Genomic DNA, 12149 nt, shown 5'->3' with positions numbered 1-12149 from the left:
GGCTAATCCAGGAGAACCTACCTGAGGGAGATTATGCATGCATGTCCCCAAATGAATGGGAAAGATTGGAGAATAGGATGAGGTGGAAGAGAAGAAGAAGCCCTTGAGTGGGCAAAGAGGGGCTGAAATGGAGAGTAAATCCAAGTGGGAGAGAAATATTATGGTGAAGAAGAATGAGGTAGACCTAAGAGCAAAGGGTGGCTCAGGGTGCTTGGAGGATGCCCCCAGGCAAGCAAAATTGTTGGCTGAGAGCAGAGTGAAGGCATTGATGTATGGAGCAACAAATCAAGGGAGAAGAAGAGAGAGGGAGAAGAAGGGTGTTGAAGCAGGGTAGGGGACAGGAAGCAGAACAGGAGAAATCCAGAGATGAACTATACGTGGCATTGTAGACATGTTCCATGGAGTCTTGGCCAACTTCCCAGCTTCATCTTCCCAGCAGTGTTCCACATGTCTGTTCTGTCCACCTCATCACCTGAGCATCTGACACCCCATCCATGTGTTCAGCTGATTACTATTACATTTGCTTGCCATTGTCCCTTCATCCACTTGGTGGCATAGTCGCAAAAACCCATGGCCAGGAAGCACGGAAACGGTAGCACATGTGACTGCAGCAGCGTGTGCACAACAGAGGGGTTAAGAAACATGTGGACTCCCAAGAATTCAAACAAACTAGTATTCAGTGTCATGTACAGTTCAGCTCTCATACTTTGCCTGTACTGAAGAGCCTGCATGGTTTCATGTTGCTGGCTGAACATTTTCCTGAAAACACTGGCCATCCTTTTTCATCTTGCTGTGTGGGACCCCAAAGAGCCACAGGATGAGCGTGACAGTTTCCCCTGAGAACTGTACCTACTCAAATTACATGTAGACTCTAGATAAACATCTTTGAGATTGTGAGCCCTTTCTACAGTTTGAACCCAGATCCACTGCAAAACTGCCCCACATAAATAAATAATTTTACTCCCCTATAGGGCTGTCAACCAATGTTTTTCCCGGTAATTTTCGGGTTCGGGTTTATTGAACCTGAAAATATTTGGAAAATCCAGAAAATCCGGATTTTCTGAAAATTTTCGAGTCAACCCAAACCCGAACAATATCGAAAAAATTCAGCACAGATCCATGCTTCCAAGCTTGGCAGTGTGGATCTCAGTGAAGCGCTCCCCGCCCGGCTTCCCAGGACTCCTAGGCTGCCAGGCTTGGTAGCGTGGATCTTAACTAAGCACCCCCCGCCCGCCTTCCCGGGAGTCCCGGGGAGGTGGGCAGGGAGCACTTAGTTAAGATCCACGCTGCCAAGCCTGGTAGCATGGATTTTCCATTCCTTTTATTTCAAGCTCATCCGACCAAAGATCTTGAGCACGGGTGGTGGGGGGGGTGGGGGCTTGAAAGAGATCCACACTGCCAGGCTTGGCAGTGTGGATCTTAACTAAGCGCTCCCCACCCGCCTCCCCGGGACTCCCGAGAAGGTGGGTGGGGGTGCTTCAAAGAGATCCACCCTGCCAGGGTTGGCAGTGTGGATCTTAACTAAGCGCTCCCTGTGCACCTTCCCGGGAGTCCAGGGGAGGTGGGCCGGGGGGGGGCTTCCTTAGCATCCATGCTGCCATTCCTGGCAGCGTGGATCTCTTTGAAGCACCCCCTGCCTGCCTTCTTGGGAGTCCCAGGGAGGTGGGCAGAGAGGGGCTTCATTAAGATCCATGCTGCCAGGCTTGGAAGTGTGGATCTTAACCAAGTGCCCTCCGCCTGCCTCCCCAGGACTCCCAGGAAGGTGCACGGGGAGTGCTTAGTTAAGATCCACGCTGCCAAGCCTTGGTCTGATCCAGCATGGCTTTTCTTATGTTCACTTCCAAGATAGTAGATCCTAAGTGAGATGGGAAAATGAGCAACAGCTTCCCTCACATTTGGCTTGGTCATAATTTGTTGTCCCACATGAAAGGAGGATATGATTTATAATCCCTAGTACTATGCAGAACATCTGGCAGATGTTCCACAGCAGTCACGCCAATGTAGATATTGTTTCTTAATTGTTTTTAAATGATGTATATGGGTGTCCATGGTTAGTAGAGTTACACTGTTGTCATGTCAGCTAAGCACATTCCTGTTTTACATTCAGTTGGCTAATGTTAAAATTAGCTATGTGGTATCCCTTGCTGCCTGATCAGTTGTATTCTGATGACAACCGGGGGTCGGGGGGCAGTGTATGTATTGTTTTATAATAGTATATAATATCATTTAATTATAGTCTTATATATTAAAGAAATATATATGTATGTGCATGTATTTATATGTATATTAACATTATCCCTCAGCTACTTTTCAGAGAGTTTTTTTTCCTTTTTTAACTATGATATACCAAATTAACATACTATATCAGAGGCTGGGTTCATTTTCTAATGAACTTACTACGGTACCTGCTAGATTTAACTATCTGGAAAATGTCAAGTCTAATGCCACTCAAGAAAGAAACTGAAAGTACTGGAACTGAAGGCATAAACAGAGTTTTTCAGTTGAATAGTCTTGGTATATTGTTAGAAGTTCAAAAGATCTTTTGTTCTAATGATCTGAAAGGATAATCCGGTTGTTGCCTTGTATATTTTAATTCTTTGAACAGTTATTTTTAGATATGTTTATATATTTCTTCAACAACAGATGCCTCCTCTGTAGCTCTCTGGGCTACCAGTATTGTCTAGAGGATTCTCTTAATTCAGAAGTTTTTGTTTCAGCATTGTGTGTGTGTGCATGCAAAATATATGTGTGCACACACCAGTGCTCATTAAAATCCCTTTATTATGCCTATGAAGTAACAAGCCGGTTTTCTCAACAACATCTGTTCGTAAGAGCTAATTACGAAACCTCAGTTGCTGCTACTTTGGCCTTTTCATTTTTACTTAAAGGAAGTATTGTTGATTTTGCCATTTGTCAACTACTTTTTTTGTACCTAATGTGTTACCCCCCCTATATGATGCTTTCATTACATACACAGGATGACTGAAACACATTCTTACACAGATGAAGTTATAAGTGTAGTTATTCGTTTTGTATTTGGGTTTTTTAGATATCAGTGAAGGATTTACTAATACTATCAATGTATGTAAATCACATAGAATCAAGACTACTGATTTCCAGATCACTATGGACTGGGGTGAGAGCCAGTGTGGTGGATGGGCATTATACTTTGCCCTTCCTCCCCACCCTCCCAAGGCTCTACCCCACCCCCAAATCTCTAGGAATTTCCCAACCTGGAGTTGACAACCTACTGTGGCCTTTATGGAGGACGTGTCATGTTTTTGTGTTTTTACATTTCTATCCTATACCTTCTCCAAGGGGCTCAAGGCAAAATTTTAATTTCCTAATAACCTTGATATGTGGTGACTGATCCAAGGCTATCTATTAACCTTCATGACTGAATGACTGATTAAGCACAACATTTGAACCACTGTGCTGTGTCACTTAGATTCCATAATCCTATGGTGTGATCTAAATTTGGTGTGTATCCAACCATTTGTGGACTTTACACTGTGGGATTTTCCTGTTCTCTCCCTCCAACCAAAAGGTTGTTATTGGGCAGAGGCCCCCGTTGTGGTGGCCATTGGTGTCATAGTGCTTGGCAGCACCTTTCCTGGTGCCTACCAAGTGCTTTTAGAAAGCAGGTGGGGTCAGGTTGGGCTTTTCCCAGCAAGGCTTCTGACTGGGCACTGGAGATTTGATTGGCGTTGCAGATTTTTAAAAATGTTGCTTTGGTAGCAGCTGCCACCATCTTCACTGCATGACTGAAGGTAAGCTGTGGCAGCCATTTTGTGGCCAGCACCTCCTTCTGCAGCAGCCATTTTGGGCCTGTGCCCATCACATTGTGTTAGAATTCCAATGGTGTCCACAGGCTCAAAAAGGTTGGGGATCCCTGTTCTTGCGTGTCATCAGAACTTCAGGAACAGCATAGGGGGGGCAAAGTGGAGATATGCAGGGGAGGGGGGAATTGGTGGAGATCACCACCCCCTCCTCTGGAAACAGACATGCCATTCCATTTAGGGTTGCCAAGTGCCCAGTGGTGACGGGTAAAATCCCACCCATCCACCGGGCTTCCCTCTGACCAGATGAGGGCCATAGAGTTTCGGCTAAGCTTGCTAGAGCATCCGCGTTGCTTCCAGGTAAACCCGGAAATGACGTAGGCGCGTCGCACAGGGTGTGTGTGAATGCTGCGCCAGGTGCATGGGCACATCGCGCATCGCAACTGCAGCTCCTCAAAGCTCCCACCAGTGGAGCTATGGAGCCTGGCAAGCCTAATTCCATTGAAGGAAGTGCATAGTTGGATCTATGCTTCTATGTTTGACTGGTTGCTTTGTCTACATAACATGCTAGACGGATAATATGCTGCCAATTCAAGCGTAAGTATGTAGTTTTGGAGATGAATAAGCTGGGGAAAATATGCAAGACTTATATAAAGGCCTATATTTATTCAAAGTAACCATGTTTTGTATCATTTGAGAGTCACTAATTCAATTAGAATTTCATGAATGAGTTAATACATTAATAATATATATTATGGTTCTTTAAACAGATCTTGATAATGTGGAAGGCATAGCAGTAGACTGGATTGGAAATAATCTCTTTTGGACAAATGATGGCTACAGGAAAACAATTAATGTTGCCAGATTAGAGAAAGCCTCTCAAAGTCGGAAAACTCTGTTAGAAGGAGACATGTCTCACCCTCGAGGAATTGTTGTGGATCCTGTTAATGGGTATGGATATTTTAGATGCTTTTAGTAAAATACTTTTTTTCCTGTTTTTAAATGTATAGATCAAAGTATTATGTCTAATGCTTGCACTGTTTGGTCACAGTCAATGCAGGATGGATTTCAAATAGTTTAAGAGAGCTTAATTCTATGCTATTGAATTGTGCAGATAGAAGTATTTATTCCCTGTATTATGTGAGAGGTTCTTGTATGCTTTATTCCTTAACATTCACAAAAACTACATTGGTTACAGAATCAGAGCTATCGGGGGATTTGCACAGTGCAGTCACAATATGAGACTATGGTTTCACATGGAACCATACACATTTCTCTCTAATAGGATGAACTGGATAAAAGCAATTCCATAATGTCATTCTGGTGTTTATCCTTTAATCCCAAATACTAGTCAAGGTCCTGTTGATCACAGTTGAATTTGAAAATAATCAGGCAATCTTCAATCTTCTCAGTTGCCTCGCTAATAGGTATTTGTCTAGCTATTTTGATATTTTCACATCAAGATGCAAACTTTAGTGATGTGTGGCATCTTGTGTCTTTTGTGCTAGTTCCTCTGGGACCTCAAAGTAGGAATACAAACACTCGTTTTATAGTCTCAAACTGATCCATAAATACAGTGTATACATATAACTTTGGTATTAGTGTTCATAAAAGGAAGCTGTTCATAGAATACTTGTTAGGCAGTCAGTTAGCTCAGGCATGACATCTCTTTAGATTGCTGACAGACTGAGTTGAAACGAGCTATGGATTCAAGCGGCTTTTGTCCCTAAAGCAAAATGATTTTGCTAACACTTCTTGACAGTGGTCATCACATTGCCTGAAAGCTTTTCATAAAGATGGGTCCAACGTACAATGTGCTGCTTGACCTCTATGTGTCTGGGCAAGTCAAAGTTCTTGGGTATTTTTAGTGGCCGAGAACCCAGGAGGATATTGAAGGTAACCCATTCACAAAATCTACCCACATGTATATGTCATGTTGAAGTAGTAGGAAAGGTCAGCTTGGGATCAGCAAAACGTAGTTACAAGAATCTGCCTGATAAACCTTCAATAAAACCTGTGTGTTTCCTGTAAAGCTAAAAAACGCTTTAAAAGTTGCTCATTATTAAGCAGTTAAACAGCAGATGCTAGGTGTCTGGAGCATTTTACATTTTAGTAATCCCTGCACTGCCCTGACCTGGATGGCCCAGGCTGGCCTGATCTCGTCAGATCTCAGAAGCTAAGCAGGGTCAGCCCTGGTTAGTATTTGGATGGGAGACCACCAAGGAATACCAGGGTGGCTGTGCAGAGGAAGGCACTGAATCAGAAACACCTTTATTGGCATAAAAGGAAGGCACTGGAAAACCACCTCTGTTAGTCTCTTGCCATGAAAACCCCAAAAAGGGGTCGCCATAAGTCGGCTGCGACTTGAAGGCATTTTACACACACACAATCCCTGCACCAGCCCTGTAAGGTATATTATTATTATTATATTTTAATCAAGTGCACAGTCAAATGTGTTATATATAAAACTAGTGTTACATATGTGCAATCACTCTGAAGGTAAAGGATTTCTCCCCTTCTTTTTGACGAACTCGAACTTTATCAAGTGCCCGCTCCTGTCCATGAATGCTGTGGCAAATCTATATTCCTTAACAGATTAGAGTGTATGGGGATGAGAGCATGTAATGTGTATTTGCAGTGGAGTGGTCTGTTCTTTAAAAGGTGGGGGAGGGGATAAATTTGACACCTCAGGGTGGTGAATTTATAATTGTATGGTCAATGCTCCAGAATGGTGAAACAGCCTCTGATAGTCACCATTCTGCTTGGGGAACGGCTGACATCCCATACACAGATGTGCAGTCCTTTTTGTGCTAGTACATGCTATACTACAGAGGGCAAAAAGGGCAAGATTTAACAGTTGGAATTGTGCTGTGCCCTCTGACCATTTTCAAAAAGCAATACTTGGGGTTTGGGAGTCACAAGAATCTGTTATAGCAATGGGCAGCAATTTAATTCTCCTCCTCCCTCTCATACGCCACACTTAGACCAGTGAAACCTCTTCAGAGGCTTCCACTGCCCTAGGGAAATCAGCCCACTGCAATCCACTGTGAGGACTGGACTGACAGTGTGCAAATAACTTATCGTTTTCCCACAATGCTGTGTGATATTAGCTTGGAAAGCCAAGAAATGATAGGGTCGTTTTTTTTAATGTGTTTTTTGGGGAGAAGTTATGAGTTACATCTAAATTAGAATGTTAGTTACTCTGCTTTCGCTGGAATAAAAGACATCTGTGAGTACAGGAGACAGCAATAGGTGGTGAACCTGTCCTCAAAGAGCATTTCATTTGAAAATTAATGGATCACATTGTCAAGTAAATGAATTATATGACAGAGAGTTTTCTACAGCTCTCATCCACCTCAGTGCAGTTACACCAATGTCATGTTATACATCAAACCAAAAACCTACAAGATCATACAGTAATGTGAGATGCAAAACCACCCCTCCAAAAAAAGAAACCCGTTACAATTTTTTAATGGTTGCAGCATAAACAGGGGTGGACTGGGAGGGCAAAATGGCCCTGGAAAAGGGCCCCACCTCCAGACCCTGAGAGAAGGGAGGGAGAGGCTGCCTGCATGCTCTGTCCCCAGCCTACCCTTCAACCTGGGCCGGGACCACCCAATGGCAGAAGCAAGGTGAGTGGCCTCCTTGGCACCATGTGAAGCTCGGAGGGTGGGGTCATATACTTTGCTTCTGCCACTAGGCTGTGGCCATAATGGCCTCTCCACTGCTGATCATAAATTTTTTCCCATTTAACCATTCAGATTCAACCTGTTGTCATGGAGCATACATAATGTGTAGTTCATTCACATGCACTTTCTACATACCCGCCTATCACAAATGTAAAGTTGCCTGCTCAGGACCACCCTAGTGAAATGTTACCATGTAGTTACTCATGTTTGCACTTGCGCATTATAAGCAGGGCACCTAGTCTGATTCATACAGTAGCAATAGGAGTTGGATCAGTATCAAATTGACAGCAGTATCAAATTGACAGCGGCAATCATGTTTGTGAAATTTTCATGAGTTTCATTCAAGTAGAGTTTGAACCCTCAAAGCTATTATGTTATTTTCTCTGGAAAGGGATGTCACATCACACTTTAGAATAAAGTAAGGACAACCTGTCCTTACCTGGATAGCCTAGGATAGCCCAATCTTGGAAGCCTGGCAAGGTCAGCCCTTCTTAGTATTTGGATGGGAGACCACCAAGGAATACCAGGGCTGCTACACAGAGGCAAGCAATGGCAAACCACCTCTGAACATCTCTTGCCTTGAAAACCCTACCGGGTGGCCATAAGTCAGCTGTGACTTGATGGCCAAAAAATGACAATCTTTGTGAACTACAGCTGTAATCTAATTTTCTGAGTATCTGGCATCTTTTAATTACTCCCCTCATTTTGCAGTGGCATACCTTTATTGTGTGTGTGTTTAAATAAAGTGGGAAGCATTCACTATGGCAATTTAATTCTCTTTAGACTAAATATAAATATTATTTGTGTACGGTTACATTTGAAATAATAAGGATAAATTATACTGGTGAGTGTGAATGTCTCTGACACTGAGCCTGTTTTGAGACGTGACAGGCGGTAACTGAAAGCAAAGAGGTCTATTTTTAAGTAATGGCCTTTTAACAAGTCAAATAAATGTTTGCAAGTGCTATTGATTCATTGTGCTGTTGAGAAGAGTAAAGAGTATATCGATCCGGTTATTTATTTCTGTTCTAGGCACGTGACATAAAGATTTCACTAAAGGTGCCTTTAGAGGTGAACTGGCTATGTCTGAAACCACTTGCTTTTGTTTGCAAGATGCTTTGCACCACACAATGTCACATATGCATGAATGAACGAATGAATGAAGGTTAAAGACCAACACGAAAGTAAATACATTACCAGAAATTCTACCTGGCAAAGCCCCAACAGGCAGTTTTACTCTTTGCAATTGAACTTGTCAGCTTGTGTGTGGGTGTTAGGCGGGTTCCATCACTATCCTCTGTGATTTAATAAAACTGAGCCGCTTATTAATGGAGCTGTGACTTCTTATGTTGGTCAGTTCATTTTTTAATCATGTAATACATTATCTTCTCTGTGCTGAGAAGGATTGAAAAGGTACAGACATCATCCCTCCCCACTTGTCACACTGCCTTTGCCATTCTGTCCTTGCCTCTTGGCAGGAAGAAAACTGAATGTGGACTGTTTAATCAAAAATAAATGTAGGTTGGCTTTTGTGTAGTAGATATTCTGGAATCTAAATTGCGGGGTTCCAATAATAAAAGAATGCTCCTATTTCTTTCGTAGCTGGATGTACTGGACAGACTGGGAAGAAGATGAAATAGACGATAGTGTGGGAAGAATTGAGAAGGCATGGATGAATGGCCACAGCCGGCAGATTTTTGTGACATCAAAGATGTTGTGGCCAAATGGATTAACTCTGGACTATCGTAGCAATGTATTATACTGGTGTGATGCTTATTATGATCACATTGAAAGGATATTTTTGAATGGAACTGACAGAAAGGTAAAAAGAAAATGCACTGCTGTGTTGTCCTGTGATTTCTCTTTAATTGAATTACTTTGCTACTTTTATTATTATTATTTTCTCTTCCCCTTCAGGGATGCCTTATTAGTTGACTCTTTGAATGTTCCCTGAATTAAGAGCACAGAAGTAATTTTAGCTGGCCTTTTTGTACCTGTGGGGGGGGGGGAGGGATGGCCTAGGGTTCATTTTTATTTATTTTTCTTTAAAGAGAGTAGATCAGAGAGATTTTGTGTGAGCAACTGCATTGTGCTGTACGTGTATGGTGGCAAGCTTCACATACTTACCGTATATACTCGGGTATAAGCCGACCCGAGTATAAGCCGACCCCCCAAATTTGAGGCCAGAAAAGGGAATTTCTTATTGACCCGCGTATAAGCCGAGGGTCAATAAGAAATTCCCTTTACCGGCAATGCTGCGCTCTAAAATGGCGGCCCTCCCGCCGCCTCCCAGGCCCTCCCAACCCACCCCAACCCACCCCAACCCACCCCGACCCCAGTGCCATCCAAGGGGGGAGGGGGAAGAGCCCCTGAACCCCCTACGTACCTGAAGAGGGGGCGAATCGGCGGCGGCGCGGCCTTCCTGGGCTGGCAGGAGGCCCCTCCCGGCCAGAGGAAGGCACCCAGGCGCGTGGTCGGCGGGGGCGTGGTCGGCGGGGGCCTCCTGCCTGTGCAGGCAGGCCCGTCCCGGCCAGAGGAAGGTGTCCAGGCGCGCGGCCGGCGGCAGCGCGGCCGGCGGGACCTCCTGCCTGCGCAGGCAGGCCCCTCCCGGCCAGAGGAAGGTGGCCAAGCGCGCGGCCGGCGGCGGCGCGGCCGGCGGGGGCCTCCTGCCTGCGCAGGCAGGCCCCTCCCGGCCAGAAGAAGGCGGCCAAGCACGCGGCCGGCGGCGGCGCGGCCGGCGGGGGCCTCCGCAAGGCCCCTCCCGGCCAGAGGAAGGCAGCCAGGCGCGTGGCCAGCGGCGGCGCGGCCGGCGGGGGCCTCCTGCCTGCGCAGGAAGGCCCCTCCCGGCCAGAGGAAGGCGGCTGGGCCCAGCGGCGGCGGTGATGGAGGTAAGTTCCCCCCTCCCTCCTCCCTCCTCCCCCCTCCCCCCTCTACCGTATTGACCCGCGTATAAGCCGAGTTCGGCTTTTTCAGCCCTTTTTTTGGGCTGAAAAACTCGGCTTATACGCGAGTATATACGGTACATTTAAGACTTACCTTAAAGTATTTGCATATGTTGACACTGCAAGTGTGTTCCACAGGTATTTTGCAGTGCAGTTACTTGCTGTTTCTCCAGCATGAATACATGCTGAAAGACATGAAAACTAGGATTGTTTCAAGTAAGAGTAAACTTGCAAGGCTTTAGCATATAAGGCTTGTAAACAGTGACTGATGAACAAACATAATCTGGCCATACATATCACAAAGATGCTTTTTATAGAATATTGGGACATCTGGATTATCTCTGGATTAAAAATTCTCTTTACAACATGACAGTAGGATGCAAGTCCACAAGTCATGGTTATTTAGGGGCTAGAATGTGGGGCTTTAATAAGGAGAACCAAGTTCAAATTCCAACCCTACCATAAAGCTCACCCACCAGGTGACCTTAAGCCAGTCACTAGCTTGTATCCAGTAATGCATCCAAAGAAGGTGTGTGGAGTTTCTCTCTCCATTCGCGCTGTCCTTTCTGATTCCCAGAAAAAAATCATCCCACAAATCCCAGGACCTGAGCAAAGAAAGAACCACACAGATTGGGGGCTGCAGTGAAGAGAGGGTGTGGGTGGAATTCCCTACTTGTCTCTCTTCTGTCAGTTTAAGTATTCAGAGTTAACCATCCATTGTTTCCTCTAGTGTAGAAGATGCAAGAGGCACTATTAATGCACATGTGCTTCCACCTATGGGGAAAAGTTATGGGCTTGAATCTCAGGCCTTGTTCCCACTTTTACTCCTTTTTCATTGCAGGGGCAGCTTCCCTAGCACTAGCTTTCCCCCCCACTCATACAAGACCAGTGTCTTTCAGTGAGCAGAAAAGTGCCAAGCACCATAGGAACATCCTCTGCTTAGAGAACTAACTGCCTTTGCAATGGACAGAAAAGGATGTGAAAGGAAACAAATCTTAGGATCTGAGTCGCAGGCTTCATAGTTTTGGAAGAAATTCCTTTCATTTCATTGAACCTTGAAGATAAAGTGATAGAATCCATTTTTGACTATGTGGAGTGAATGCCAGATCTATTGATGTAATCAGTAACCTTACTAATTATTGGAGAGGGCATTGGACCATAAAAGATAGATAATTAGTATGTACATAAAAATGTCCTTAATCATCTAGTAATGCTCGAGATATTGCCCATCTGGTATTTTAAAAACTGAACTCAATTTTCATTATGCATAAAGAAAAATATTCACCCCACCCATCATTTTCTGGGTGAATTCTAAATCTTTTACTGGTGAAATAATGTTTAACAACCATTTAAATAATGTCACTTAATTACAGGTGCTTTACAGTGGAAAAGAACTAAACCATCCATTTGGACTGTCACACCACAGGCATTATATTTTCTGGACAGATTATATGAATGGCTCTATTTTCCAACTGGATTTGACAACTAGAAATGTGACACTTCTAAGAAGTGAGAGATCACCCCTGTTTGGTCTGCAGATTTATGATCCCCACAAGCAGCAAGGTATTGAAAACAATATTTTCTGCATTCACACCAGACAGTGTTTTAAGATTAGTAACATAAATGATTTTTTTTAACATTACCTCAATCTTTGAAAGCAACAGGCTGCACAAAAGCCAGACTGTGAGGAATATTCTACCTTAAGTTAGTAGTAACTAATGCCACTGACATAAATGGGA

General features: G+C 44.2%; 1 protein-coding gene across 1 annotated transcript in view; it reads left to right on the top strand.

Annotated features, from left to right (window-relative positions):
- Positions 1-12149, top strand: part of LRP1B (LDL receptor related protein 1B) — a 566614-nt gene that overhangs the window by 238066 nt on the left and 316399 nt on the right. Inside the window, exons 11-13 of the mRNA XM_056861170.1 lie at positions 4550-4730; positions 9071-9290; positions 11784-11973. Coding sequence (XP_056717148.1) covers positions 4550-4730; positions 9071-9290; positions 11784-11973 — 591 coding nt within the window. The remainder of the gene's footprint in view (positions 1-4549; positions 4731-9070; positions 9291-11783; positions 11974-12149) is intronic.

Source organism: Euleptes europaea, chromosome 15 (genome assembly GCF_029931775.1).
Source record: "Euleptes europaea isolate rEulEur1 chromosome 15, rEulEur1.hap1, whole genome shotgun sequence".
In the NCBI taxonomy this organism is placed as follows: domain Eukaryota; kingdom Metazoa; phylum Chordata; class Lepidosauria; order Squamata; family Sphaerodactylidae; genus Euleptes; species Euleptes europaea.
This window is presented reverse-complemented; position numbering and strand designations above follow the sequence as displayed.